A 27,107-nucleotide genomic window follows, 5' to 3' on the forward strand; every position below is an offset into this window, starting at 1 on the left:
GTGGTCCACCTACTTTCAGAGTTATCCAACATCTGCTCGCAGATAACAAGCTTTTCACGTGGTCGGTTTAAATTTTGAATACTTGATTAAGACTAACTTGTCTGGTGGTGTGAACTGTTCATTTCCCCCACAATTTTAGATGATGAAGATGAAAGTAATCAACCTTTTCTAATTCAATTGGTATCTAACATCTAATAATAAGATCATTATTTAACAATGCTTACCTAACTTTGCATGATCCTCAAGTACAAAAAAAAAAAAAATAGTAATAATAATGATGGTATATTCTCTAAGCCTAGGAAAGACCACAGAGTAAAAGGAGGGCGGATGGGTGTCAAAAGTTAAGCCCAACGTCGGTTTTACGACTGTGGGAATAAGACAAAGACGTCCAATTTTTTATGGATATTAAATTCGTTAAAATTTTGATAATATAAATTTAAGTAATATATAATTAAGTTGGTGGAAAATTTAAATTTAAAATTTAATATTTATAATAAATTTAAATTAAATTTAAATTTTATATATTAAATATTTGTTATTTAATTTATTTTTATAAATATTTAATTAAATATAAAATATATATTTTTTATAATAATATTTATAAATTTTTATATATTTTATTTTATATAATATAAAATTAAAATATTTTAAGAAATTATTAAATTTTTAAAATATAAATTATTAATAAAAATAATTTTTTATTTAAATTATTAATTAAAATATATAAAATTAAATATTTATTAATTAATAATAATTAAATTTAAAATAAATTTTAATTAAATTTTAGATGGAATTCAAATTTTATAAGAATTAATCAAATTCAAATTTAAACAGGGAGACAGTTTCTATCCCCTAGACGCATGCTTTTATTATCCTAAAGGCAAAATCCTATTCCCTGCTCCTGCCTTTTCATTTTCAGTGAAGTCCTTTTGACCTCCAATCTCTCTCTCTCTCCCTCTCTCTGTCTCACTATGTAAATTTCTTAGCTTATCATCGCTGGTTTCGCCTATTTTCTGATTTCAGATACGTAAACTTTTTTGGTTTTCAAAATCAAACAGACTCGCAGAGGTACTCTCTCTCCCATTTTAAAATGTTTCATTTCTGAAATCTCTAGGGTTTTGGTTAGTTTAGCTCCCTTTTGCTTCTTGTTTCCTTTAGATAACAATTAAATTTTTTTGAAATTTATAATTTTTACTTGTAGATCTGTTTCGTTTGGAGATCTTTTCATGATATTAGCTCCGTATTTTCTTAGTGCATTAGGTCTTCGTGCGCGTTCTCTCTCTTGGCTCTTGTTTGGGTTTGTTGCTTTTTATTGTTTTCCCTTTCATTTCTTATGCTGTATTTCTGGTGGCAACTTTTTTACAATGGTAACTTTTCTGTTGATACGCTGGAGATGTCCCATACTTTGTTGTGGCAGTTGAGATTCGATTGTTTTCTTTCTATGTGTCACTAAGCATAGATTGATGTTTGCAGATTTAGTTAAGAGCGTCAGATTTTGATGGAATTAATCTCAGGGACAAACAGTGGTCTACCCATGAAATAAAATTAATGGTGGTACATAACTGTATTCAAAGAAACACTTAATCAAAGAAATAAAATATAGCATTCCTTTTTCTTGGACAAATGGATTAATGTTGGTGGAGTTCAATCGACAGCAACCCTTATGCACATTTAATTATGTTTTTAAAATATTTTCATCACTCTTCTTTTTGAATTATTCTGGTTGCTTTTACTACCATTTTGAGCTTTATTGTGTTTCTGGCAATCTTTTAACTTTGATGATTCACATAACTGCAGTTGAGGACCAGGATCTATATCGCTGAAGCTGACCCCAATTAGGTTAGGAGTAAGGCTTACTTTAGTTGAGTTGAGTTATTTGTCTAGGGCTCCCTAGCTGTTTTTATCCTTTTCTTGTTCTCCCTATTTCCTTGGTTTAGTTGGAAATTAAAAAAAAAAAAAAAAAAAGACTTAATTGAAGTGCAAGTGCTAATGTTTTGCAGCCCCAATCTGTAGGTTGTTTATCTTGCAATGGATGCTGCAACAATGAAGTCACAACACCGCCCGTTTTCAATTAAATTATGGCCACCTAGCCAAAACACAAGGCAAATGCTTGTGACTCGTATTACAGGAAATCTCACTACTAAGTCAATTTTCACCGAGAAGTATGGCACTCTGAATAAAGAGGAGGCTGAGGAGAATGCAAAGAGAATTGAAGATGTTGCTTTTGTCACTGCAAACCAACATTATGAAATGGAGCCAGATGGTGATGGAGGGTCTGCTGTGCAGCTATATGCAAAGGAGTGTAGTAAGCTAATTTTGGAAGTTCTCAAAAGAGGTCCTGCGCAAAAGGAGGACAGAGAAGTCCTGGTATCTGAAGAAGCTGCTGCATACCATAATAAAGTTTTTGATATATCTAAAGGCGCAAGAGCCTTTATTGATGCAACAGAGGCTGTGGATATACTTAGGCCATTAAAGGAGCCAGGGAATTCATATACTAAGATATGCTTCAGTAATAGAAGCTTTGGTCTAGAAGCTGCCCGTGTTGCTCAGCCCATTTTAGTTTCCATAAAGGATCAATTGAAGGAAGTTGATTTGTCGGATTTTATTGCTGGAAGACCAGAAGCAGAAGCTCTTGATGTTATGAATATATTTTCTTCTGCTCTGGAAGGTAGCATCCTGAAGTCCTTAGACCTCTCAAACAATGCCTTGGGGGAGAAGGGTGTGAGGGCCTTTGGGGCACTACTTCAATCACAAAGTTGCTTGGAGGAGCTTTATCTAATGAATGATGGCATTTCAGAGGAAGCTGCACGAGCAGTTTGTGAATTGATTCCTTCCACAGAGAAGCTTAGGATCCTTCATTTCCATAATAATATGACAGGAGATCCAGGGGCTCTTGCCATTTCTGAGGTTCTGAAACGTTCTCCCTTACTGGAAGATTTTCGATGCTCTTCCACAAGAATAGGCACAGCAGGAGGAATTGCCTTGTCAGAAGCGCTCAAGACTTGCATTCATTTGAAGAAGCTAGACCTGCGAGACAATATGTTTGGTGCAGAAGCTGGAGTTGCTCTGGGTAAAGCTCTTTACAAGCATGCTGGTCTGACTGAGGTTTATTTAAGTTATCTGAATTTGGAAGATGAGGGTGCTGTTGCCATAGCAAATTCTCTCAAGGAAACAGCTCCTGCGCTTGAAGTATTGGAAATGGCTGGAAATGACGTAACAGTTGAAGCTGCTCCTACTGTGTCTGCTTGCATAGCAGTGAAGCAGAATCTGAGAAAGTTGAACTTGTCTGAAAATGAGCTGAAGGATGAAGGTGCTATCCAGATTAGCAAGGCCTTGGAAGAAGGCCATCTTCAGTTGAATGAAGTTGATTTGAGCACCAACTCCATAGGAAGGGTTGGGGCTCTGGTCTTGGCACAAGTTGTGGTGCAGAAGCCCAACTTTAAATTGCTGAATATAAATGATAATTGCATCTCTGATGAAGGCATTGATGAGGTGAAGGAAATTTTTAAGAAATTCCCGGGCATGCTTGGGCCCTTGGATGAGAATAGTCCTGAAGGATGTGATGATGAAGAAGAATATGGAGAGGATCAGGATGATGGTGATCAGCATGACTTGGAATCCAAACTGAATAAACTTGAAGTTAATGAAGAGGATTAAAGGTTTTCTTATTCTGGACAAGTTTCATGGGGTTCTATTCTAGTAGTAATCCCGGGTAGATAATTATGCAGGACATGTTCACAGAATTTTGGACCGACTGTTCTGTGCAATCTTGGAATGCTGAGCAGAGCAGTGGCTGTGAGCTGCAATTGAAATTAGTAGGATCTTTCCATCATCTTTTTTTCATTAGCCATTTATCTTGTTTTGGTTAGTGCTGCAACAAGATTCTGTAGTAGGTTTTAATAATGCTAGTACTTCATTTTCTTAAAAAAAATTTATATTTTCATATAATTTACTGTTTCTTGATTTTTACATTTTAAATTCATGGTATGTTAGAGGCTTGACAGTAGAGACAATGCGGGATTTTGAAACATTTCTACTGAGCATCAGTCATCACTTGTAGTATGTTGATTCTTTGTTCTTACGGATTAAGGATGAATGAGAATCTGAGACTCTGAAAGATGTAATTAGAGTTAGCTATGATCATACTTCCGACTTTCTAGAATGGCGGTCACTGTTTCGAGTACTTCCATCTCATTTTCTGCATCATCTTCTAAAGCCTGGTTTCCAAAGCTGAGCATTTTCTGCTGTAATGCCTCCCTCTCCTATTGAATGCGTTCATGAAAGATTTGATTTGATACGGTTCTATGTATTTTTCCAGCCTCGACTCCAAAGCGATTGTCAATTATAATCAATTTGGGGATCCATAGAAAGCGCTTGAATCTTGAAGCAGAAATTTTAAACATTAGATGCGTAAATTTAAACTCATCTCGTCAAAATTTGGGTTAATTAATTCACAATTTCTTATCACTTTGCTTTAATGACCAGTCACACTATAAAGGGTTCAACAGGAGCTTTTGTTTGAGTCTTGTAAATAAAAACCAGGCCTGACATTTTAAGCTGTGAAAATTCCAAATTCAGTTTGAATCGGCCGAAAAGAGTAGGTATAATCCTAATCCATATTAAATAGGCTCATCTCAGATGCGTTTAACAGCTATCACGAGTCATGACCATAAGCTTGCTTCATAGAATATTTATTTCAGACCCAGAAGCTTTTATTATCATGTTCATGTCCTATTTAGCCTCTGTGGACCACAAATATAAAACATTCCCATCAAAAACCTGTCTAATGTACTACGCATAGCTGTCTCAGATAGGCATCTAACTTTAAAAAATTGGCTCTTTAAAAGCCAGAATAAAGATAAAAGATAAATTTCACAAATTAGGGAAGCATAGCGTTCTTCCTGATGCGTAATATTACAAGTACCCATAAATAGAAGTGGCCACAGCTTTGCATTCCCATCCAATCTAGTGCAGTCCCAATGGAGATGAGATGGGGTCATATTTCTTAACTTGGGTTATGTTACATTAGTTTGCTGGTTGGCGCAATCCAAGTTGCAGATGCCAAAACAGAGATTAATTGTGCATAATCAACAGGCAAGCAGTTACTCCACAGGCCACCAGTGACAACTGACAATCCATTCAAGCCTTGGGTGCTACACATCAGCAACAAAAGATAATAAGGCTCAGGGAACCTTCAGAATCCCCCATCACTGGAATTTTTTTTGTAGGATTAAATCAGGCCCAACCGTTTCCCCTTCCATTGGAATTCTGCCCTCTGGAATCAGAAGATGAACTCTGAATGATATAGCTAGATCTCTTCTTCTTATGGGCATTCCATGTAAACACATGCCCACTCCAATTGTTTCCTCTGACTCCTTGATGTTCAGACTTTTCTACACTCTGATATTCAGGATTTTCATGAATTCCTCCATCAGGCTTGAATCTCTTTTGGGTTGAACCAAAAGTATCTTCACTTGTTCCCTCACTTGCCGTGGTCATGACTTCATTCCTCAATTCAAAAGCCCTTTTTTCTGTTCCAGCACTATTACTAGCTGATTCATTGCCTTCGGCTGGAAGATGTTCCCGTCTCCTTCCTTTAGTTGACAGCTTTGATATGTCTTGTCCACTTTCGACAGCCTTCATCCATTGTAAATCGCTTAATGTATCAGCATAGGTGACCTCCTTTCTTCTCCGCTTCCCCAAGACAGCAGTATTATTCTGCTCTAATGCTTTGGTTTTGTCTTCCTTATCAGGGTGGGAATATGCCCATTCAGGTACCTCGTGCTCTTCCATAAGACGAGATCTATAATTCTCCTTCTGCCTTCTCTCCTTATCCATACCCTCAAAGATCCGAAACTCTTCTGGTGATCTAGCTGCAAGGCGGTTAATTTCTCTCTCACTTGGCACATCTGTACCAAGTGAGCTTGTTCCTCTTCGCATTATCTCCTCTAACATCTCTCTTCTGTCCTGGGCTGCACAGGCAATGACATATCACCTTGAACCAGTGATCCATTAACCCAGAAAGAAAGAAAAAGACAAAAGCCTAGCTGGGAGTTTTTGTAAGATATTATAATCTCAAGCATGCAACAGATAAGAACAGTTTTGACAACATCTAGCATATGAAAGATATTAATTCCGTAAACATGTAACATATGATGGATATTTCTATATAAATATAATTGAATGACATTAGCATACCAGTGGATGTTGTATTAAAAAGTCCTGCCTGGATAACTTTGGCATCGATTCCCATCTTCTGTTTTGCACGCTCCAAGATTACCTCTTCTATTGATCCAACACTAACCAACACAAAGACCCTAACTTCCTTCTTTTGTCCAATACGATGTGCCCGATCCTCTGCTTGTTGGTCCATTTGAGGATTCCAATCACTATCAAATATTATGACGGTATCAGCTGTTTGTAAATTCAAACCAAGTCCTCCAGCACGAGTGCTTAAGAGAAACATGAAATAAGGAGAGTCTGGAGCATTGAATTGCTTTAGTAAAGATCCTCTTTCCTCAGTTTTTGTTGACCCATCAAGTCTAAGATACTTATAGTCATGTAGTTGCAAATAAACTTCAAGAATGTCCATAAGACGGGTCATTTGTGAGAAAAGCAGCACTCTATGGTCTGTTGCTCGAAGTTTTGGGAGTAAACGATCAAGTAGTTCAAACTTTCCAGAAGCTCTCATGATTTCTTCCCTCCGCCATATATTATATTCTCCAACAAATAGGTATGGGTGGTTACAACACTTTCTGAGCTGCATGGATAAGTTCTGTAGACTTTTTGATTTCCCAGAGCCTGTAAATTGTTGTTTTCATAGCAAGTTATGTTCCATGAACTGGCAAGTGCTAAGACAATAATAAATTAGCAAAGCTTCATGCCCTTTTTTTTTCCCCTTTTTTTTAACCAAACAAAATGTGAAATTTAATTTCATACAACAAGGCGAAAACAAAGAAAACAAATAGACAAAAGGCGCATGTGCTACAAACCAGTATGTAGGCCAACTCTGCCCATTTCCGTAACTTGTTGGTAATAAACTTTCTGCCATGCTGACATATCACATTTCAGTATAACTTGGGACTTCCCAGGGAGGTATTTCTCCACCTCATCTTTTTTCCTCCTCAGTATAAACGGCCTAATAACCTGAGAGACAAGGAGATATATAAGGTTAATTATGTCCTAAAAGAATACAAGACTTTCAAAAAGGACACAAGCGACACGTACATGATGCAAACGCCGAATGATCAACAACTGCTCCTCATCAGTAAGAGTAACATCACCCCTATCCGCGAAAGGAGCATTGAACCATTCCTCAAAGTTCTGAACTGAATTAAAAATATTTGGGAGGAGAAAATTAAGCAGAGACCATAATTCTTGTAAGCTATTCTGGATTGGGGTTCCAGTTAGTAGAAGTCTACGTTGAATCTGGTAGCTGAATACAAGTTAAAATTTAATCAGAAAGCTTTATTCTTATTTGTGCAAGAATAAATACAGAAAACTATTAGGCCCTGAGAAAAAGTAAGGACACAAGTAATCTTAAAGCTAAAGTTGTAAAAGAAAAAAACAACCATCTCAAAGTATAATGGGAAGCATTATCATAATGTTAGGTAGATCATAATTTGAATGTTATCAAGTGAAAAGGAAAAAAAGAGAGGCAAGAATATTTATATTTTTTATATTTATTTTCAAGAGAAGAAAAAAAAAGATCACAAATGGCAGTTGAAGCAAAAAAAAAAAAAAAAAAAAAAAAAAAAGTGAAATAAAAAAGAAAAAGAAAAGGGAACAGTCCAGCTATCCTATATTCCTAATAATGCCTGACAGTGGAACTGGAATAGATTGTGTGTCCTCAGGCAGTCTGCAAGTAAGATTTAATTGCTCCTCCAACACAATTTCTTAGCAAAATACACGTTATAATCCAAACACATTTTGCTATCCAAAAAGGGCAGGGCAGCCTGTAGCATGATTAAACTTCACCATTGACATACAGAGGAAACAACTTAACTGGTTCAGTACATGCCATCATCTAAAGGGGAAAAAAAAACTACAATAAGCAAAGACAGGTTGTACAATTATGCATGGCAAATAAAAGAACTTAGGAAGAGATTGAAAGGCCAAAAATAGAGCTCTTCATGACAACTTCGAATTTTAAAATGCAAGCCAAAACAAGCTTGTGTAAATGTAGCAACGTACCCGGACAGAAGAGTTCGTGCCAGAGCACACTCATGATTCTTTAATCGATGCCCTTCATCAACAATCATGTAAACCCAGTAAATTTTTTTCAAAAATGCTTTATCTCTCATGATTAGATCATAGTGTGTGATCAACACATCAAAGTTTCCATCTCTTGATAACTGTTCCCTCAATGCCTTTCTCTCGTCTAGACGCCCATCATAAAGAACAGCTTTAATCCTGGACCTGGAAGAAAAAGTATGAGCAATTTCAAAGCAAATGGTACATGGCATGCATGTGCACACAATACATCCGCATCCTGAGAAAGACATTGTAAAATCAAGGAATGCTTTTCACATACTCATCCTCAGGAACCCATGTTGAGAATTCATTGATCCAATTGGGTAGTACAGCCTTTGGAGCCACTATCAAGTGCGGCCCACAGACACCTTTTTTCTCCTTCAGATAAGCAATCAATGAAATGGTTTGTATTGTCTTCCCCAATCCCATCTCATCAGCTAAAATTCCATTTAAATTGTTGTTGAACAAAGAGAGCATCCATTGAAGTCCTTCTAACTGGTATGATCTTAATTGTCCACCTTGAAGAATGGATGGCTGCTCTGTTACCTGATTTACGATGTAATAGATGCTCAGACTAACAATAATGGGGGTTGAAATTATCATTATGAAACATAAAAATTTACACAAGAACAAAATAATGCTGATCCTCCCAGGTTTAGCCAGACCACATGGACAAGTAGGCTGAAGCAGTTTTTGTTTGTTTTCCAAGTCATGCATGCCAAGTATGATGTCTCTTTTCTTTTTTCTCATTTCTCATTTTGTTTATTATTTCTTTCTCTTTCTCTAGATTCAGCTGATAGCTTGATACAACACACTAGCAAGTAACAACACCCTGGCAAGGCAACCTTCAATTTTCCTTCTATAATCACTCTAAATCAGCATCTAAACTCATCACATTTTTCTCCCTCTTCCTCCACTAATTGAACCTCTCAGAACTTACCCTAAATCTCAATATTTAGCTGCTAACTAGAAAACATGCAACATGGCCTTCTTCGATTCATCAACTTTTTGCCACAACTTTATTTTTTGCTGACCATGCTCAAAGCTTTAAACATTTTACTATTCCAAATCAGTGTAAAGACTTAAATACCTCATCTAAAACCTAAGCCCATTGCAAAATATGAGAAGGCCAAAATTCCCTAATCAATCCTCCCATTATTCACATGCCTCCAACTTGACAGAACTTAGTCCTCAAGTTTGTAATTAACTAAATAATCATGCTACCCATCAAAATAACCAAAAGTTTTCTAACTGGAAAAAATGACAGGAAAAATGATCCATACAAGTTAATCATGCGTTGATCTCCAGTGAAGGGGGAAAGGCTGCTACTGAAGATTTATCTCACTTAACCAGGGTCTCAAAAAGGGTCATAAGGACATAATCCTAAAGCTCATTATTTTCTTTTAAGATTGAACCCAGGCACTCGTGTTTAGAAATTCCAACAAGTTAAAACATTTTAAAGGTTAACTGTTTGGCCAGGACATAATCTTACAGATACTGCCACAAATGGAACTGTCCAAAAACTTATTGCAAGCGCTTATAAACTCTCATTTCTGTAAGTTTTTTTGCACACTAAATACTATGATAAGAGGTTTAGTTATTGCACAGAAATACCAAATTACTAACTTTAAACCATGGAAATCGACTAAAGAAGACCTGCGCAGAAAAATTTTGAAGTTGAAATGATGTAGAGAACAAGGCTTTAGTGTTTACCTTCTCCTGAATTGAATGAATGGCTGAGTTATACTGTCGCTGACCTTCAAGTAAATCACTACTGTCGTCATTGCGATCAGAATCAATGATGTTTGCATCTTCCTCAGGAGGTGTATCCCCTGGGCTTTCATTCCTTGAAGGATCCAACTCAGGAGAATCAGATTCTGAGTCTTTTAAGGGTTCAATGCCATCTGAATGTTTTCCGTCTTTCTGACGCTGAACTGCAGCCCCCAAATTAACAAGAAGTTTATTTGTTTCTTCAAGAAGCATTGTAAGTCGCTCATTCTTGCTCTCCTTTACTAATCTCATATAAGCTTCTTGATCATCCGCCTTCAGGGCTTGAAACCTCAGTTTTTCAGCTCGAGTAGCACGCTGCCTTTGCCTTCCATGCCATGCCTACAATACCCATTACTATATATTATACTAAGAAAAAGTAATGATCAACCAAGCTACTATACCTTACACCTACAAAATTTAATACTATATAATTCCATCACTAACTGATACTTAGAAAGAAAGTGATATCTAGAAAGAAACAACTTATTTCATATTCCCTTTGTCCAATAAAGATAGAATCACTTTCTTTTTCATTTGTCCCATATTATAGGCCATTTTCTCTTTTGAAATTGTAGTTTATTTATTAGTTTACTAATATGCCCCTATTTAATATGCACTAAAAATTAAATTCCATTAGTTTCGAGAATTAGGAAAAGACTAAACAAAACTTATTGCTTAACTATGAGAAACAGGAGTAGACCTATCTTTATGAGATGGAGAAAGTACTAGTATTAGACTATTAGTTAAGGATGCTTCAAAGTAGTGCATTCTTATTATTCCTTTCCTTTCTGTTATTGTTTTTCAAGCTAACAGTGTATCTAACTGTTTTGACGTCCATCTCATATGTCAAGCATTCTCCTCACTCAAATGTAGATATATAACCATGAAATGAAACATTAAAGAACAAAACAATAGAGACGCAACGACATACCTGGACCCCATCATTCCTTTGCTTTCTGCGCTTAAGAGAAGCCTGAACTTGCAATTGGAACTCTCGAACTGCATTAAGTATTTCTGCAAAAAATTTTCTTTTCCTAGTCTCTATATGGTTTCTCTCTTCTTCTTCTAATCTTGAAAGCCTCTGCATCAATAATTTTTTCATTATATCAGCATCGCACAGCATATAACTACATGCTTGACACTCAATAGCATTGTTTTTTTCCTTGGTCATTTGATGTATTGTCCAAAGCTTCTAGATTGCCGCAGTTACATTATAGGACCCATTGATGAGATGAAGCACAACACTTCACAAATACTATCTACCATCTAGAAGATCTAGATTCACAAACTTCCCCTTTAGATATGAGTCTAATTCAGGAAGTGTTTGTGTGACTGAGCATGAAAGGAGGAGGAGGAAAAGAAAAGTAGAAGAAGAAGAAGAGAAGAAAGCATAATAACCTCCACATCCCGTTTCTTCCTGAATTGATCATCAGCTTCTGTGGCAAAAGCATCTCCTATGCCATATAAAGGTCGACGCAATCTCATCATACCCCAGTCAAATAACTGCTTATCAGGAGATGCACAATTCAAGCGAAGCCAATACTCTGAACTCACTTCTGATTGTACTTTCCTTTGCAACTCTGCTAGCTGCCAGAAAAAAGTCCTTGGCCACAAGGACGAAACAAATGTCATCCCTCAACCCCAAAAGAAAACAAATAATATAACTATCTGCTAACATCAACCAAAAAACTTCTTTAGCAGTAAATCTAGCAAAATACCAAAAAGCAAAGTAGAGACTTATAATTTAGCTAAATCTAGTTTTGCTTTACTTGTTTCTCACCCAACTAGAATAAGTTTCTTTGACAAATTTCATTCCACTGTAAAACAACCAAATGCTGTCATATCATCAATTCAGATGACAGCTTTTACTCTCTCAAACAAAAACTTATGAACAAGCACAAACTTGATGTACACATAACACCAGCAACTTCAACAAATCAAGTTTACCTTTAGTCCATAAAGTTCAAGTAAGCACTTGGTCTGCAGGTCCTCCCCTCTGGTTGAAGGCAGTTCTGACACAAAATATAAAATCTTTTAAATAATCCTTTACAAAGGTTGTCTAAACCACGATGTAAATTAATCTACAAAGATACATCAAAAAATAAGCCACCGATCTGTGAAACTTTTAGCTAGCAAGCATTAACTTATTATTGCTTAATGAACAAAAGGAATGAATTGAGACTTCCCCTCATTAAATATTCCATGGGCAGAACTTGATTTTTCAGGAAAGATTCTTTAACTAAGATGACTACCTTCAAGTTCATGTAACCGATGGAGAATATGGCCTTGATATCGTTTTTCCCTTGATTCCCCCAGTACAAAACCTGACATGCAATTAGGCCGTTGCTTTGATAGTGCATCCTCAAGGTCAGTAATCAAATCTCCGCCCGCAGGATCCGCAGCGTCATCCCGCTGCACAAATGTTAACTTGAAATTTCAAAGATAAATCAGAGATGAAAATCTAAAAAATAGAGACCAACTTCAACATTAAATTCAAACTAAATAACACCAATAAGACAATTAAAGAAGAAAAGGACAAACAAAGGACCCTTAATAAAAAAGAATTAGCTTAGCATTTGGATGTAGGAATTGAAATGTGAGATATAAATTTGATAATGTACAGGTTTTCATTAATTTATTAAAAGTCATGAATATAGATTAGTTTCACAGATGATAAAAAGAAATCTAAAATAAAAATCTTATTTGAGCCTAGATTTAAAATTTTCTATAAAGGTGTCATTTGAAATCCACTTCAAACAAGTTATGAGCCACATCCGTACATGAAATATTTATTCATGAATCTAAGTAAACACAATGAACTTTTATTCAAACAATTTACACAAAACAAATCTCTTACATAGAAATTTAGAAATTTAGAATCAAAGGTAGCACTTGAGATACATAGAACGGTAGTTAACGATTACAAACAGCAAATAAAGCTACCAACCACAAAGAAAGCTAAAATTTCACTTCAACCAGAAAGAAACCCAAAATTTCACCAAAACTCTCCACTGCATAAATTCAATTGAGAAAATTATAGTGGCAAGTGTTTGAAATGGGTGCAATAAAAGTTCAAAAATCCCCAAAATTATCACGTGTGCCATAAAACAAGCATAGATAACAAGAACTGACGCACAGACAAACCCGAACAAAAAGTTCACAAGAATCCATCGTCCCTGAACAACCTAAACGCAAAATATTCCTCACAACATATAAAATTCTAGAGCTAAAATCGTAAATTTCTCTTAAAAAACAAAGAATCCGAAAAACGACACACACGATTAAGAAAAGGTTACGCCGCCAAACCCCTCAAATTCACAATTCAGTCCAAACTAAACCTTAAAAACCCCTTCAATAGACAAATCCCAGCACCAAAAAAGCAAAATAGCAAAGGGGTATCTCAAGAACACGCACCAATTCGTTCTCATCGTGAACCGCACCGTCAAGAATACCATTCTCGGCATTTTGGGTATTGGAATAGATGGAGTAGACGGTGTTGAAGAGGTCAGGAGGAAGAGGGAGGTCACGAGAGACGAGGTTCAAGGCACAGATCAGAGACTTTGTCTTCTCCAAGTGGTCCGAAGAGGGTTGTGGCTCCTGATGTGGGGGGTGGTCAAGCTGAGCCACCATGGCGGGAATGATTTCAACGGTCGTTTTTTTAAAGGTATTTGTTATGAATAGGATTAAAGGATATAAACATAGACTGCACTGGCTGGCTCACTCTCTATAAGAACTTCTATCTTTCGCTTTGGCCAAAAACCTTCTCTTCGGCGTTTTCTCTCTTTTGGTTTAGTGCTAAGAGGGAGGGAGAGAGAGAAAGTGGGGGGCGAATTACGGTGGGGTATTATTTCTCTTGACCAAACACGTCTTTACATTTTTTAGTTGACAAATTTGCCCCCACTCTTATATTTATATACCCATTATGCCCCTATATTTTATTATATTCTGAGATATTATTATTGTTATTATTATTATTATTATTATTACATAAAAATGTTAAAAATTAGCAAAGTAAATATCTTACGCCCTGTTTATTTTAAAAAAAATTAATTTATCTATTAAAATATTTTATATAAAAATTATTTTTAAAAAAATATTTTTTATAAAATATTTTTGGTTGTTTTGTTGTCGATATAGTGGAGGCTTAAAAACCTAACTCTTAGACCTAGCTCGAACTCTCCTCAAAGTCCAAATTCAAAGCCGGTCTTTGCTTACATTTCTTCAATTCAAATAAGGCAGAGATCGGCAACTTGGGAGATTAGAATAAAATGACAATCATAATAGAGATTTCGGTTGAGATCAAGCAGTATAATTAATATATGTTCCATTAGACCATAAAAAGGAAGGGTAAGGAACTAGTCGATATTCTTGAAAGATTATGTCACACCTTATCCCTCTGTAAGGCATAACATGACCCCGTAGGATACTTAATGAACTACCGAACTTCACCTACCGATAACTCATTAAGTACCCTACAAGGGATTTTAAAACCATTTTCTTACATTTTGGAAGTGGTGAGCATTTTGGTAAAAATTAAAAATCATTTATTCCAAGTTTAAATACTAGTAAAAATTTTTGTCCATTCAAATTTTGCCGCAAATTTTATAAAAATTTTGACAGAGTTCCCTCTGTATTTTGAGAAACCAGTTCTTCAAAAACCTGTAAAAAGTACTTCTAAAAATATTTTACAACTCCCAACCTTCAATAACTCAATCATCTCAATTCAATACACTTCAAAATAATTTCACAATACAGAACAAGATTTCTCATCTCAAAATATTTAATATTTTCATTCACAAAGCATAAAGCAGAAAATCCATATGTACAAATATTAAATTTACAGAAGAAAATCCAAAATAATATTATTACAATTTATTTACAACTGCTCAACTACATTGATACATACAATATTTTTATATTTACATCAAGATTATCTACAAGGGTATAAAATAATACCCGTACAAAATAATCAGAGTAGTCCCCGATTTAACAGCAGCTCACTCTGCTGCTTTCTCCTTGCTCTTATCTGCGACAGCAAAATAAGCCATCGCTGAGTATAAAAATACTCAGTGGTGCACAATAAAAATTTAAAATGTAATAAATAAATCATTCATTGCCAAACACAATTCAAATGTTTCTCAGTCACATTTTGTAAATATCAAAGTCCATAATGATACCATTTTGTCAAATAATCCATTAAACACAGTTTAGTCAAACAATTTCATAAACACAGTGTTGCCAGAGTCATACACAACTTAAGTCATGACACAAAATTTTCGATCAATGCTGCGTTGTACACCACGACAAAGCAATCTACAACCCCATTAATCGAAATCAATGAGGGAGGTGGCTAGCTAGCTAATGAGTACTCATCCGATCTACAACCTCAACTGGCAAGCCAGAGAGGGAGGAAAATAAATGATCTCAACCCCATAAATGGAGAAGGAAATGTGGTACAGTCATGTTAAGTGTGAATCCAAAATCAATTTAAAACAATTATTTTCAATAATTTATGAGAGATCCCAAATAATTTTCAAAGTCATTTTTGTATTCACAAAGTGGCAACACAATTCATAAATAACACAGCGATTTCATAAAGTATAGCAACTCAAATTTTCAATTGGAAAACAATTACATAAATTTATTGTGCACAAACTCGATCGAGTCGCCTCTAGGCCTTGACTCAGTCTCTCCGAGCTTCCAAGTCTTTTTCAGCTGAAACACACAATTTCATAGTGTTTCAGTACCATAACTTAACATAAGTCCAAAAATAAATTTAACTTCACTTTAACTAGCTCTATTGCGTTAAATTCGATGTTCTCAAAGTTTTTGTGTTTTGGGTTACTATTCACTACACTATTCAAGTCAAATTGTTGACTTTTTAAGGATTAATAGGTATGGGAACTCCAACTTCACCCACATACCACATTTTGGTCACCAAACTTATTGGTTTTGGTCATTTTTTCAAAGCGTAAGTCATTTTGGCAAAATTGCCAATTTTCGGTTTTGGTACTCCGAAGTTGCACTGTTCCATTGGTCAATCTACTGTTGGAATTTGGCAAAACTTCCTTCATAGAAAATGTTCCTTATTGTCTTAAGTGTATTCTCATTTTTGGATCACCTCAACGGGAGTTTTGTAGCTCAAGTTATGGCCAAAATAAGTTTACTGTTCACGTGCACTGTTCATACTGGTATTTTGGGTTCTGGCAGATTTTGATCCAACTTTGGTCAGTAATTTGATTAAGTTAAGTTCATAATTTGGTCTAACTTTCTTCATATGAAATGTTCTACTATGTCTTAGGTTTCCATCGGTTTAAGAATCGCCTAAATCCGAGTTTCCTAGAGAGAGTTATAGCCATCCAAACATTACTGCTCAATTGAAAATCTGCAGAGTTGCAGGTTTGGTAACTTAACTTTGCTCAATAATTTGAATGGGTTAATGGCATAATTTGGGGTGGTGTTCTTCATGAAAGTTTTAGGTCTATATCTTATCTAATTGCTGGTAAAATTTTAGGTCAATTTGACCTGTCTAGCTCGAGTTATGACCAAATGAACAGTTATTATTCATTTGGTCAGTTTAGTGCAGTGGCAGCCTGCTCTCATTTCACTTTGGTCAATTGTTTCACCAAGTTTTGGTCAGTTTTTGGGCATGGTTCTTTAATGAAAATTGTGCTATTTTATGTCTATTTTCATCCCCAATTGGTGGCATATCAATTAGACTTGTAAAATTTGAGTTTTGGTCCTTCAAAGTAGGTTTGGTCATGCTGCCAGCAGTATGACCGTTGGACCTACGAATTTGGTTTTCATTCCAACAATTCCCACACAACTTATTTGGTCATAATTGACCATTATTTCATTTCACAATAGGTCAAACATGTCATTTATGCATTTCTCCAAATTTTGGTTCATAAACCCTAGCATTGAAACCCTAATCTCACTAACTCTTGCATTTAACCATTTCAATGCCTTTAACTATCATCACTTAACTCATTAAGGTTCATATTCCTATTCAAGCCAATCAAGCCATGCAAATTACACTCTTCACAATGCTGGCCGAAATTTCCTCTCTTCCTTCAAATTTTCCTTCTTTCTTTCTTGCTCAATCCTCTTCTCAAGTTGCCTAGATAAGCTTGAACTATGGTGGCTAATTTTTCTATGGTGAAATCTTATGATTTTCAAGCTCAAAATTGAGCTTTAATGGAGTTTGTGGAGAGGGAGAGGGTGAGGGAGAGAGTGACGTTTTGGAAGAAGAAGATTTGTGTTTTATTTTTTTTTTCTTTTCTTTTCTTTAATCTTATCCCCTTTTTGAAGACCAAAAATCCCCAAATTAATAAAATAAATCAATTAAGCCTTTATGACATCATACATGATGTCATCACTTTGACTTTTCCATCTTCTTTCTTTTTTTTTCTTTTTTTTTCTATTTATTTTTTTCTATTAGTTCTTTAATTTAATTCTCGATTCTAAAATTTTCTTTTCTCTAATTTTATTTGATAGTTAAGTCAGGAGTCAGCTCTCGGGGTCAATTGACCAAATTGCCCCTCGCCGGTTCATCCCGATTTGCAAATAATTCCATATTTCTTCCGGCTCCCTGACCTAATTATTTAACTGGCTTAACAGTTGTTTTTCGTGATTTTCTCTTTTCCACTGTGTTCATAAGGGTCCTAAGGACCGCAGCGTCACTTTTTACGGTTCGAAATTTGAGTTTAAAACGACTTCAGATCGTTCAGAGAGTCACTCATCGCTGTGACTCTCAGCTCGTTTAACTTCTTATGTTCTGTTTTTCTTATTTATAGTTAACTAATTAAACATTACTAATTATTTGTGTTTATGGCTTCTCAAATTGTCTTAAGTGTGGCCCTAGTCCCATTAATTGTCCTGGACAGCCACACTAATGATGAAATATACCAGGCTATGCAACGGGGGTGTTACAATTCTCCCCCCCTTAAATAAATTTCGTCTCGAAATTTTTACCTAGTATCAATCTCTGAACAGTTGTGGGTGTTGTCTCCTCATGTCCTCCTCTCGTTCCCAAGTAGCCTCTTGACCCGAATGATGGTTCCACAGCACTTTTACCAACGGTATCTGCTTATTCCGTAGCTGCTTCACCTCATAAGCCAGAATCTTTATGGGTTCTTCTTCATATGTGAGGTCTGGATTCACTTCTATTTCTTCTACTGGTAGTACATGAGATGGGTCTGATCGATACCTCCTCAACATGGACACATGGAAGACGTTATGTATCTTCTCTAACTTTGGAGGTAGTGCCAAACGATATGCCAAAGGACCCACTCTTTCCAATACCTCATATGGCCCGATAAAACGAGGACTTAGTTTCCCCTTCCTGCCGAATCTCATAATCCTCTTCCAAGGAGAAACCTTGAGGAAAACTTTCTCACCCACTGCATACTGAATATCCCTTCTTTTCAAATCAATATAGGACTTCTGACGGTCTGATGCAGCTTTAAGTCATTCTCTGATCACCCTGATTTTTTCTTCAGTCTGTTGAATAATTTCAGGTCCAATCATTTTTCTTTCACCCACGTCATCCCAACACAACGGGGTTCTACATTTTCTGCCATACAAAGCTTCATATGGAGGCATCCCAATGCTTGATTGATAGCTGTTGTTATAAGCAAACTCAATCAAAGGCAAGTGTGTATCCCAACTACTCTCAAACTCAATCACACAAGCCCGTAGCATATCCTCCAAGATCTGAATTACCCTCTCAGATTGGCCATCTGTCTGTGGGTGGAATGCAGTACTGAAGTTCAATCTAGTTCCTAGGGCTATCTGAAGACTACCCCAGAATCTAGAAGTGAACCTAGGATCTCTGTCTGATACGATGGATACTGGCACTCCATGAAGTCTCACAATCTCATCAATGTACAACCTTGCCAATCTGTCCAAACTGTAGTCCATCCGGACTGGCAGAAAATGAGCAGACTTAGTCAGTATGTCGACAATGACCCATACTGCATCATGACTCTTCTGTGTCCGCGGAAGTCCCATTACAAAATCCATTGTTATTCTTTCCCATTTCCATTCCGGCACTGGTAGTGGATGTAACAACCCAGTGGGTACTTAATGCTCTGCTTTTACTTGCTGACAAGTTAGGCATTTGGATACAAACTCTGCCACATCTATTTTCATACCCATCCACCAGTAATGCTCCTTTAGCCCCTTATACATTTTTGTACCACCAGGGTGCATGGCAAAAGGAGACTCATGTGCTTCCTTCAAAATGATCTGCCTCAAATCAACATCATTAGGAACACACATTCTGCCTTGGTGTAGCAGTAAACCATCATCTCTGATTGAGAACTCTGGTTTCTTGCCCTGTCTGACTTCTTCCAACAGCTTCTGATACTTTTTATCATTCTGAGCAGCCATTCTGATCTGATCAATTAACACTGGCTGTACATGCCATGCAATTGCTGTCTGTCCCTCATCATTAATCTCTAAACTGGCATGTAATGATCTCAACTCATGTACCAAAAACAAAGGAGTAACCTGTAGACTTGCCATAGTCTTGCGACTTAGGGCGTCAGCCACAACATTAGCTTTCCCTGGCTGATAGTCTATCAGACAATCATAGTCTTTTATCAACTCTAACCATCTCCTCTGTCTCAAATTCAACTCTTTTTGGGTGCCCAAATACTTCAAACTCTTATGATCTGTGTAGATGTAACACTTCTCCCCATACAAATAATGTATCCAGATCTTAAGAGAAAACACAATTGCTGCAACTCCAAATCATGTGTTGGATAATTCCTCTCATGCGGTTTCAGCTGGCGTGATGCATAGGCAATGATATTTCGATCTTGCATCAACACACAACCTAACCCATTATGAGAAGCATCGCTGTAAACTGTATATTCTTTACCCGGTGTAGGTAAAGTCAGGACTGGAGCCTCAGTCAAACATCTCTTCAATTCATCAAAACTTTGCTGGCATTTGTCCGTCCACTGAAATTTCACATCCTTTCTAAGTAGCTTGGTCAATGGAGATGCCAACATGGAGAATCCCTTCACAAATCGACGGTAGTATCCAGCTAACCCTAAAGCTGCGAATCTCGTGACATTTCGGTGGCTTCCAATTAAGGACAGCTTCAATCTTGCTAGGATCTACCTTAATACCCTCTGCTGATACTATGTGCCCCAAAAAGGATATCTCCTTCAGCCAAAATTCACATTTCGACAATTTGGCATATAACTGTTTCTCCCTCAAAGTCTGCAGTACAATCCGCAGATGTCTATCATGCTCTTCTGCATTCCTCGAATAGACCAATATATCATCGATAAATACCACAACAAACTGGTCGAGGTATGGTCTGAAGATAGTGTTCATCAAGTCCATAAAAGCAGCCGGAGCATTAGTTAACCCGAATGGCATGACTAGGAATTCATAATGGCCATAATGGGTTCTGAAAGCAGTTTTAGAAATACTATGCTCTTGTCCTTTCAGCTGATAATAGCCTGACCTCAGGTCAATTTTGGAGAACACAGCTGCACCCCTCAACTGATCAAACAAGTCATCAATATGGGGCAATGGGTATCTGTTCTTTATTGTCACCTTATTCAACTGCCGATAGTCAATGCATAACCGGAGAGTGCCATCCTTCTTCTTTACAAATAACACCGGCGCTCCCCAAGGTGACACACTAGGGCGAATGAAGCCCTTATCAAGCAGCTCTTGCAACTGCACTTTCAATTCTTTTAGTTCTGCAGGTGCCATTCTGTATGGTGTTATGGAGATTGGATCCACACCAGGCATAACTTCAATTTCAAACTGCACTTCTCTTTCTGGAGGTAATCCTGGCAATTCTTCAGGAAATACATCCGGAAAGTCACATACAGTAGGAATGTCCTCCAATGTTGGACTCCCCACTTGGGTGTCTATCACATGTGCCAAGTATGCCTCACACCCTTTTCTAATCATTTTTCCGCCGGCAAAATTAAAATGATATTTGAAGGCAATAATCGCTCTCCCCATGTATTACTACATCACCATACCGAGGAGACCAAAAGTGATCTTCGATCCATGATCAATCATGGCATGATGCCTGGCTAACCAATCCATGCCCAAGATAATGTCATAATCTCTGAAGGGCATTTCAATTAAATCAGACAGAAAAGTGTGTCCTTAGATCACCAAAGGACAATCTCTATATAGCCTATTTACCCTGACCTCCTGGCCTAATGGACTAGTTACTAACACATCATAGTCCATTGGTGCACACGAAATAGCAGTAGAACACATCACACTAGCACTAACATACGAATGTGTGGAGCCAGGATCAAATAACACATACACATCTTGGTCAAGGATAGAGAAAATACCAGCTACAACATCTGATGTTTTAGCCTCTTCCCTCTGACGCATGGTATACACTCTAACCGTGCGCCATCGATGCCGGGTTAACAAGACTCGACTTCGGGGTGTTACCAGACCCTACCTTTGCCTCTACCTCTAGAATGATCGTGACCCTGGGTGCAGAGACTTGGGCCGATCCTTCGATGTGGCAAAAGACCTGCATCGGCGTGGACTAGTGCAATCCTTAGCGAAATGTCCGCTTCTCCACAATTAAAGCATGCACCAAGAGCCTTGAAACAAACCCCACCATGAGTTCTACCACACGCTTCACCGCCGACCGATAGAGAGATCCTCGAGAAGCTTGTTGGCCTGACCGACTGCATCAAGTGGTCTTTGGCCGAAAATCGCCTCTGCCTCTACGGAGCTAGATCCTCCAAACTGCTTTCCTCTTGCCGAACCACTTTCAGATGCTTGTCCAAAGAGTCTTTTCACCTTCTCTTTCTCTTGTGAACCCTTTTTCACCGCCTTCTGATTCTATCATTTCTAATACCAAGGCTTTTGAGATCAATTCAGAAAATTCGATGTCAAAACCCACAACTTGCATTCTCGGACTCGCCTTTAGCCCTGACTCAAACCTCTTGCATCCGTCTGGGTGGAGACTAAGCTTCCAAAGATAGTGGCTTAGCCTTGAGAAATCTCTTTATATTCTCGCTGATTCGGTTCCCTTGTTTCAAACTCAAGAATTCTTGCAACTTCATGTCCACATATGCATCGGGAACCCATTTCTGTCGGAACTCCCTCAAAAAGTCTGTCCATGTCAGCACAGGTGGCTCAACCAGGCTGTGGGGGATGGTCTTCCACCATTCAAACGCATCCCCTTGCAACAAGGAAACAGAATACTCAAACTTCAGCTCTTTCGTACATTGCAGCTTTCTGAAAACTCGTTCCATTCTTTCCAACCACTGTTCTGCCTCCAGTGGATCCACAGTGCCTTTAAACTCAGTGGCCCCAAATTTCATCAATTTTTCATACTGCCGAGCTGAGGGCTGTGGTTGGGCTACAGGTATTGGCATCTGAGCTTGGGGCGGCACATTACTCGCCATTTGCTGAAAGAAGGCAGCCATCTGCTGCATAAATTGAGCAGAAATCTGGTCCGAGCAGGAGCTGGAGTGGCTGACCCACTCACATTCTGGAGTGCTGGGGCTTCCCCTTGAACCTCAGCCCCAACAGATTGTTCTTCGGAATGATCTCCTCCTTCCATTCTGTTTTTCACAATTTTCTACTTCCTGAGATCAAACACAAGGAGGTTGACCTCTGTTAGTACATATTCATGATGTAAATATGTCATATGTATCAATTAAAGACACTTGAACAGTTGTACTTATCAATAAAATGTTCCTACACATAGTCAAAATTTATTGAAAAACCATGCTCTGATACCACTAAAACATGTCACACCTTATCCCTCTGTAAGGCATAACATGATCCCGTAGGATACTTAATGAACTACCGAACTTCACCTACCGATAACTCATTAAGTACCCTACAAGGGATTTTAAAACCATTTTCTTACATTTTGGAAGTGGTGAGCATTTTGGTAAAAATTAAAAACCATTTATTCCAAGTTTAAATACTAGTAAAAATTTTTGTCCATTTAAATTTTGCCGCAAATTTTATAAAAATTTTGACAGAGTTCCCTCTGTATTTTGAGAAACCAGTTCTTCAAAAACCTGTAAAAAGCACTTCCAAAAATATTTTACAACTCCCAACCTTCAATAACTCAATCATCTCAATTCAATACACTTCAAAATAATTTCACAATACATAACAAGATTTCTCATCTCAAAATATTTAATATTTCCATTCACAAAGCATAAAGCAGAAAATCCATATGTACAAATATTAAATTTACAGAAGAAAATCCAAAATAATATTATTACAATTTATTTACAACTACTCAACTATATTGATACATACAATATTTTTATATTTACATCAAGATTATCTACAAGGGTATAAAATAATATCCGTACAAAATGATCAGAGTAGTCCTCGATTTAACTCACTTCACTGCTTTCTCCTTGCTCTTATCTGCGACAGCAAAATAAGCCATCGCTGAGTATAAAAATACTCAATGGTGCACAATAAAAATTTAAAATGCAATAAATAAATCATTCATTGCCAAACACAATTCAAATGTTTCTCAGTCACATTTTGCAAATATCAAAGTCCATAATGATACCATTTTGTCAAATAATCCATTAAACACAATTTAGTCAAACAATTTCATAAACACAGTGTTGCCAGAGTCATACACAACTTAAGTCATGACACAAAATTTTCGATCAATGCAGCGTTGTACACCCCGACAAAGCAATCTACAACCCCATTAATCGAAATCAATGAGGGAGGTGGCTAGCTAGCTAATGAGTACTCATCCGATCTACAACCTCAACTGGCAAGCCAGAGAGGGAGGAAAATAAACGATCTCAACCCCATAAATGGAGAAGGAAATGTGGTACAGTCATGCTAAGTGTGAATCCAAAATCAATTTAAAACAATTATTTTCAATAATTTATGAGAGATCCCAAATAATTTTCAAAGTCATTTTTGTATTCACAAAGTGGCAACACAATTCATAAATAACACAGCGATTTCATAAAGTATAGCAACTCAAATTTTCAATTGGAAAACAATTACATAAATTTATTGTGCACAAACCTGACTAGAGTCACCTCTAGGCCTTGACTCAGTCTCTCCGAGCTTCCAAGTCTTTTTCAGCTGAAACACACAATTTCATAGTGTTTCAGTACCATAACTTAACATAAGTCCAAAAATAAATTTAACTTCACTTTAACTAGCTCTATTGCGTTAAATTCGATGTTCTCAAAGTTTTTGTGTTTCGGGTTACTATTCACTACACTATTCAAGTCAAATTGTTGACTTTTTAAGGATTAATAGGTATGGGAACTCCAACTTCACCCACATACCACATTTTGGTCACCAAACTTATTGGTTTTGGTCATTTTTTCAAAGCGTAAGTCATTTTGGCAAAATTGCCAATTTTCGGTTTTGGTACTCCGAAGTTGCACTGTTCCATTGGTCAATCTACTGTTGGAATTTGGCAAAACTTCCTTCATAGAAAATGTTCCTTATTGTCTTAAGTGTATTCACATTTTTGGATCACCTCAATCGGAGTTTTGTAGCTCAAGTTATGGCCAAAATAAGTTTACTGTTCACGCAATCGCTCATACTGGTATTTTGGGTTCTGGCAGATTTTGATCCAACTTTGGTCAGTAATTTGATTAAGTTAAGTTCATAATTTGGTCTAACTTTCTTCATATGAAATGTTCTACTATGTCTTAGATTTCCATCGGTTTAAGAATCGCCTAAATCCGAGTTTCCTAGAGAGAGTTATAGCCATCCAAACATTACTGCTCAATTGAAAATCTGCAGAGTTGCAGGTTTGGTAACTTAACTTTGCTCAATAATTTGAATGGGTTAATGGCATAATTTGGGGTGGTGTTCTTCATGAAAGTTTTAGGTCTATATCTTATCTAATTGCTGGTAAAATTTCAGGTCAATTTGACCTGTCTAGCTCGAGTTATGACCAAATGAACAGTTACTGTTCATTTGGTCAGTTTAGTGCAGTGGCAGCCTGCTCTCATTTCACTTTGGTCAATTGTTTCACCAAGTTTTGGTCAGTTTTTGGGCATGGTTCTTTAATGAAAATTGTGCTATTTTATGTTTATTTTCATCCCCAATTGGTGGAATATCAATTAGACTTGTAAAATTTGAGTTTTGGTCCTTCAAAGTAGGTTTGGTCATGCTGCCAGCAGTATGACCATTGGACCTACGAATTTGGTTTTCATTCCAACAATTCCCACACAACTTATTTGGTCATAATTGACCATTATTTTATTTCACAATAGGTCAAACATGCCATTTATGCATTTCTCCAAATTTTGGTTCATAAACCCTAGCATTGAAACCCTAATCTCACTAACTCTTGCATTTAACCATTTCAATGCCTTTAACTATCATCACTTAACTCATTAAGGTTCATATTCCTATTCAAGCCAATCAAGCCATGCAAATTACACTCTTCACAATGCTGGCCGAAATTTCCTCTCTTCCTTCAAATTTTCCTTCTTTCTTTCTTGCTCAATCCTCTTCTCAAGTTGCCTAGATAAGCTTTAACTATGGTGGCTAATTTTTCTATGGTGAAATCTTATAATTTTCAAGCTCAAAATTGAGCTTTAATGGAGTTTGTGGAGAGGGAGAGGGTGAGGGAGAGAGTGACGTTTTGGAAGAAGAAGATTTGTGTTTTATTTTTTTTTTTTCTTTTCTTTTCTTTAATCTTATCCCCTTTTTGAAGACCAAAAATCCCCAAATTAATAAAATAAATCAATTAAGCCTTTATGACATCATACATGATGTCATCACTTTGACTTTTCCATCTTCTTTCTTTTTTTTTTCTTTTTTTTTCTATTTATTTTTTTCTATTAGTTTTTTAATTTAATTCTCGATTCTAAAATTTTCTTTTCTCCAATTTTATTTGTGATTAGGTCGAGTCACTTCTGGGTTAATTGACCAAATTGCCCCTCGCCGGTTCATCCCGGTTTGCAAATAATTCCATATTTCTTTCAGCTCCCTGACCTAATTATTTAACTGGCTTAACAGTTGTTTTTCGTAATTTTCTCTTTTCCACTGTGTTTATAAGGGTCCTAAGGACCGCAGCGTCACTTTTTACGGTTCGAAATTTGAGTTTAAAACGACTTCACAGTCGTTCCCGAGGAGGTCACTCATCGCTGTGACTCTCGGCTCGTTTAACTTCTTATGTTCTGTTTTTCTTATTTATAGTTAACTAATTAAACATTACTAATTATTTGTGTTTATTGCTTCTCAAATTGTCTTAAGTGTGGCCCTAGTCCCATTAATTGTCCGGAAAGACACCGGTCACCGGAACAGTGAAATATACCAGGCTATGCAACGGGGGTGTTACAGATTATCTCTCATATCCTTATAAAAACAAGACCAAGGGGAACAATGAGGTAAATGAACAAACTCTCTGACAAATCAATATATTTTCATTCTTTTCTTAAGCAAGTCTTCGCGACTGACTTGCGCATTGGAGTGCGCCCACAAATTGGCCACTGACCTTCACTCATTTTTTTTGTTCTCATGTGACTTAAGGACCAGTAAATAGGAGCAAATCAAGTATCCAAAAGGTCCATGGCAACATCAGTTAGCGCTATTTGTGGGAAACGTCATCAACTGTTTTCTCTAATTTTTCTTTTTAACATTGTTTTCATGATCTTTTCTAGAATTTTTTCATTTTTATTTATATCATTTCTAATGGCTGATGCAGGTTCAAATTTTGGAAAAACACCTTCAGACATTTTCAGGCGACAACATGGGCACCTTGCGGGGAGAATTGCTTGTAGGCACTTCAATTCAAGGAGTCCAATTAATAAGTGTTTCTGACCCCAATTCAACGATCCTAAATATTAAAGAAATGGAGGCCATGCTGGAATCATTGAAAAAAATAATATGAAGAGTAGCATGCTAGTCACCTTGGCAATGCCACCACCTCTCCCTCCACCTAAGAGAACGAGCTTTCATAAAGATGGCTGAGTGTTGACAAAGGATGGCAAGTATATATAACCAAAAGGTGAGGCATTGATCCTTTATGGTTGGCGATCTAAAATAAAAAGGCTGGACATCTTATGAGGTGTGGCTAGAGCAGGCAAGCTAGGAAGTAATTG

General features: G+C 36.9%; 2 protein-coding genes across 4 annotated transcripts; one reads left to right on the forward strand and one right to left on the reverse strand.

The window, feature by feature from the left end:
* The first annotated feature begins 860 nt into the window (after positions 1-860).
* On the forward strand, positions 861-3,948 carry LOC110673181 (RAN GTPase-activating protein 2). 2 transcript variants are annotated; one of them, XM_021836231.2, is made up of 3 exons: positions 869-1,068; positions 1,798-1,839; positions 2,014-3,948. In XM_021836231.2, exon 3 carries the CDS (start codon positions 2,029-2,031, stop codon positions 3,655-3,657), a length of 1,629 nt encoding a protein of 542 aa, XP_021691923.2. In that variant the 5' UTR covers positions 869-1,068; positions 1,798-1,839; positions 2,014-2,028; the 3' UTR covers positions 3,658-3,948. The 2 variants fall into 2 exon arrangements, with proteins under 2 accessions (XP_021691922.2, XP_021691923.2); XM_021836230.2 differs by lacking the exon at positions 1,798-1,839 and having other exon boundaries at positions 861-1,068.
* An 875-nt stretch (positions 3,949-4,823) lies between these two features.
* Positions 4,824-13,857, reverse strand: LOC110673179 (probable ATP-dependent DNA helicase CHR12). 2 transcript variants are annotated; one of them, XM_058137236.1, is made up of 12 exons: positions 13,438-13,857; positions 12,276-12,435; positions 11,971-12,035; positions 11,422-11,610; positions 10,955-11,104; positions 9,967-10,362; positions 8,534-8,799; positions 8,194-8,418; positions 7,228-7,435; positions 6,993-7,146; positions 6,199-6,801; positions 4,824-5,972 (listed from the first exon to the last, which is right to left on the reverse strand). In XM_058137236.1, the coding sequence occupies exons 1-12, from the start codon at positions 13,651-13,653 to the stop codon at positions 5,236-5,238; spliced, it is 3,369 nt and encodes a 1,122-aa protein (XP_057993219.1). In that variant the 5' UTR covers positions 13,654-13,857; the 3' UTR covers positions 4,824-5,235. The 2 variants fall into 2 exon arrangements, with proteins under 2 accessions (XP_057993219.1, XP_057993218.1); XM_058137235.1 differs by having other exon boundaries at positions 12,276-12,450.
* Positions 13,858-27,107: the final 13,250 nt, after the last annotated feature.

This window comes from Hevea brasiliensis, chromosome 15, assembly GCF_030052815.1.
Source record: "Hevea brasiliensis isolate MT/VB/25A 57/8 chromosome 15, ASM3005281v1, whole genome shotgun sequence".
In the NCBI taxonomy this organism is placed as follows: Eukaryota; Viridiplantae; Streptophyta; class Magnoliopsida; order Malpighiales; family Euphorbiaceae; genus Hevea; species Hevea brasiliensis.

Excerpts from the sequence above, each read along its gene's own strand:
- LOC110673181 (XM_021836230.2), top strand. The coding sequence starts at position 2,029 with ATGGATGCTGCAACAATGAAGTCACAACACCGCCCGTTTTCAATTAAA.
- LOC110673179 (XM_058137235.1), bottom strand. The coding sequence starts at position 13,653 with ATGGTGGCTCAGCTTGACCACCCCCCACATCAGGAGCCACAACCCTCT. Across the intron at positions 8,800-9,966 it reads TTCATTCAATTCAGGAGAAG|GTAACAGAGCAGCCATCCAT; the intron begins GTAAACACTAAA and ends ATCGTAAATCAG. Across the intron at positions 5,973-6,198 it reads TTTTAATACAACATCCACTG|CCCAGGACAGAAGAGAGATG; the intron begins GTATGCTAATGT and ends TTGCCTGTGCAG.